This window comes from Vombatus ursinus, unplaced genomic scaffold (assembly GCF_900497805.2).
Source record: "Vombatus ursinus unplaced genomic scaffold, bare-nosed wombat genome assembly UNPS02010193.1, whole genome shotgun sequence".
Lineage (NCBI taxonomy): Eukaryota > Metazoa > Chordata > Mammalia > Diprotodontia > Vombatidae > Vombatus > Vombatus ursinus.
Window position 1 is genome coordinate 8,584,653 of NW_020949971.1, and position 2,816 is coordinate 8,587,468.

The 2,816-nt window shown below is 43.5% G+C and overlaps 1 protein-coding gene across 1 annotated transcript in view; it reads right to left on the reverse strand.

Moving 5' to 3' along the window:
• The window catches only part of TRPC3 (transient receptor potential cation channel subfamily C member 3), an 80,090-nt gene that overhangs the window by 41,405 nt on the left and 35,869 nt on the right, over positions 1-2,816 (reverse strand). Inside the window, exon 4 of the mRNA XM_027853770.1 lies at positions 102-266. Within this exon, the coding sequence (XP_027709571.1) occupies positions 102-266 (165 nt within the window). The remainder of the gene's footprint in view (positions 1-101; positions 267-2,816) is intronic.

Consider the following 2,816-nt stretch of genomic DNA (forward strand, 5'->3'; position numbering starts at 1 on the left):
CACACACACACACACACACACACACACACACACACACACACACACACACACACACACCCCCAACTCCCTAAGGGACATTTTGAACCAACATCAGTCAGTACCCTGCTACATGGGGCGATCCAGTAGCCAATGGCCAGGAATGGCAGCCCCAAGGCCACGACCAGCACCACCAAACACTTGATCGCGATGGCCTGTTCCCGTAGTCCCGAGAGGTTCTCGTACCAGATGGTCAAAAGCTGCTGCTGACAGTTGGGATGAGCCACAAACTGCACATAAACAGAAGGAAAGACGTGTTACAGAGTCAAGGTCAGAGTTAGACAAATATTGAATGCACACATGCACTAAGGGCCCAGAGACCCAACCACCTCCTCAGGACCTCAGGAGCCAGAAGCTTCTCATTAGAGTGGCCCATTTCTCTTACATGAATGAATCGCCTTCAGGGATCCACGATGCTACTCGTGTGGGCATGCCCTCCACCAGTGCAGATTTGGACCCTTCTAAGCCTCAGCATACAGCTTTGTGAGGGTTTACGACCCAAGGAGAATCATTACCTGGCAACCAGCCTCACTAGAAACAATGAGCCTCTCGGGATGTATTCTGGTCCTTGGCTAGCAGACCCACACGAAAGAATGCAGCTGAGCTTATATTCAAAGTCTTTTCTCTTTTTAGTATAACTCCTTCCCCCAACTCCATATGACTATAAGTAACCAACCACTGATGGACAAACCACTGATGTAGCGAATATAAGACCCACTTGTATTTATGTTTATTGATTTTTTTTTAAAAAAGTATTTGCCTTGGGAAAGGTTTATAGTCACAGACAGAGCTGGAAGGGATGTTAGAGGCCAACTAGGATGGCCTCCTCTCTTTACAGATGAGGAAACTGAGGTCCAGAGAGAGAGACCAAGTGACTTTTTAAATTTTTAGGCAATTGGGGTTAAGTGACTTGACCAGGTCACACAGTTAGTGTCAAATGTTTGGTCTAAGGCCAGATTTGAACTCAGGTCCTCCTGGTGCTTTATCTACTGTGCCACCTAGTTGCCCCCAAACTAATGTTTTTAAAAAGGAGAACGGATTCTGACTTGGCTAAGTAGTGATACTGCTTTAATCAAGACAGAATTAATGACATTGATTACCCTACATAATTTTCCAAATTATTTGACTATTTACAAATAGATAAAAATACCTGCCAATGGGTATATTTCCACTTATGTTCACTATGGTACTTTGAAGATGCTTACATTCAACAAAGATAAAAACATAATAACAGTAAGTCATTTTTATAGCATTCTCTCTAAAATTTGCTTAGTGCTTTAAGGTTTATAAAGAGCTTTACACACGTTAGCTCATTTGAGTCTTACAACAATTGTATGAGGTATGTGCTATTGGTCTTATCCCCATTTTTCAGATGAGAAGATTGAGAAGTTAAATAACTCATCCATGGTTACACAGCCAAGCGTCAGAGATAGGAGTCGAACTTGGATCACCTGCTTCTAAGACCTCCATCTGGTCCACTCACTGCACCATGCTGTGCCTTCTGCACACACAGGATCGAAGGCTTATAAGTGAGGGAGGATCTGGAATGAACACCACCAAAAGAATAACTGGAAATTGGCTATTTGCTCTCCTAGACTAAAGAGACATCAAAGCAGCTGGATGGTACAGTGGGCAGACCTGGAGTCAGGAAGACCTGAGTTCAAATCTAGCCTCAGAGGTTTCCTAGCTACGTGACTCTGGGCAAGTTATTTAGTTTGTCTGCCTCAGTTTCCTCGCATATAAAACAAAGATGAAAATAGCACCTACCTCCCAGGGTTGTTGTGAGGATCAAGTGAGATAACATTGTAAAATACTTTGCGAACCTTAAAGCACGATTAAGATGCTATTTTAAAAAATCATTATCTAATCCAAGGTTCCATTTTGTAGATGAACAAAGGACAACCAAGGCCACAGAGTAGAGTTCCAAGTTTGGCAGCCTCCTCCTTCTGGCTCCACTCCAAGGCATCACAAGGGCACTACTCTGGCTCCCTGCCCACTGCTGCCAGATGTGCTTCCAAGGGGGCAGGATGAGGTCTTTTAGTTTTTTTTTAACTTAATTTTTTTTTAGGCAATTGAGGTTAAGTGACTTGCCCAGGGTCACACAGCTAGTAAGTGTCAAGTGTTTGGTCTGAGGCCGGATTTGAACTCAGGTCCTCCTGACTTCAGGGCCGGTGCTTTCTCCGCTGCGCCACCTAGCTGCCCCAAGGTCTTTTGTTTTAACCTCACTCTGGTCTCTCTTCTTTCAATATCACCTAATTGTAAGAAGTCAGTGTTGTCTTTAAGAGCTAACTTCAAGTAATGGCTTTTCTGCTTTTAATCAGAAACAGTAGTAAATCAATCAGTCAACGAGCATTTATTAAATTCCAAGTGTATGCCAGAAACTGTTCTAAGTGCTAGGGATACAAAGACAAAAAACAGTCCCTGTTCTCTCAAAGAACCCAAAGGCTAATGAGAACAGTCCAATATCAATGGGGAACACGTCTGAAGAAAAAATATTTTAATGTGTTAAAGCCATCTCTACTTGGTGCTTCTGATTCCTCTACTCTTAATTTCTTCTAACCTAACTATACATCTTCCACCCTCACCATTCAATTTAAACTATCCTTTCTGAAGTTACCAATGAATTCTTGATGGTCAAATCCATTGACCTTCCCTCACCTTCCCTGGCCTTCCCTTCCCTTACCTTCATTGGCCTTCATTTCCCTGGCCTTCCCTTGCCTGCCCTTCCTTGGACTTCCCTTCCCTTATCTTCCCTTGCCTGGCCTTCCCTTCCTTGGCCT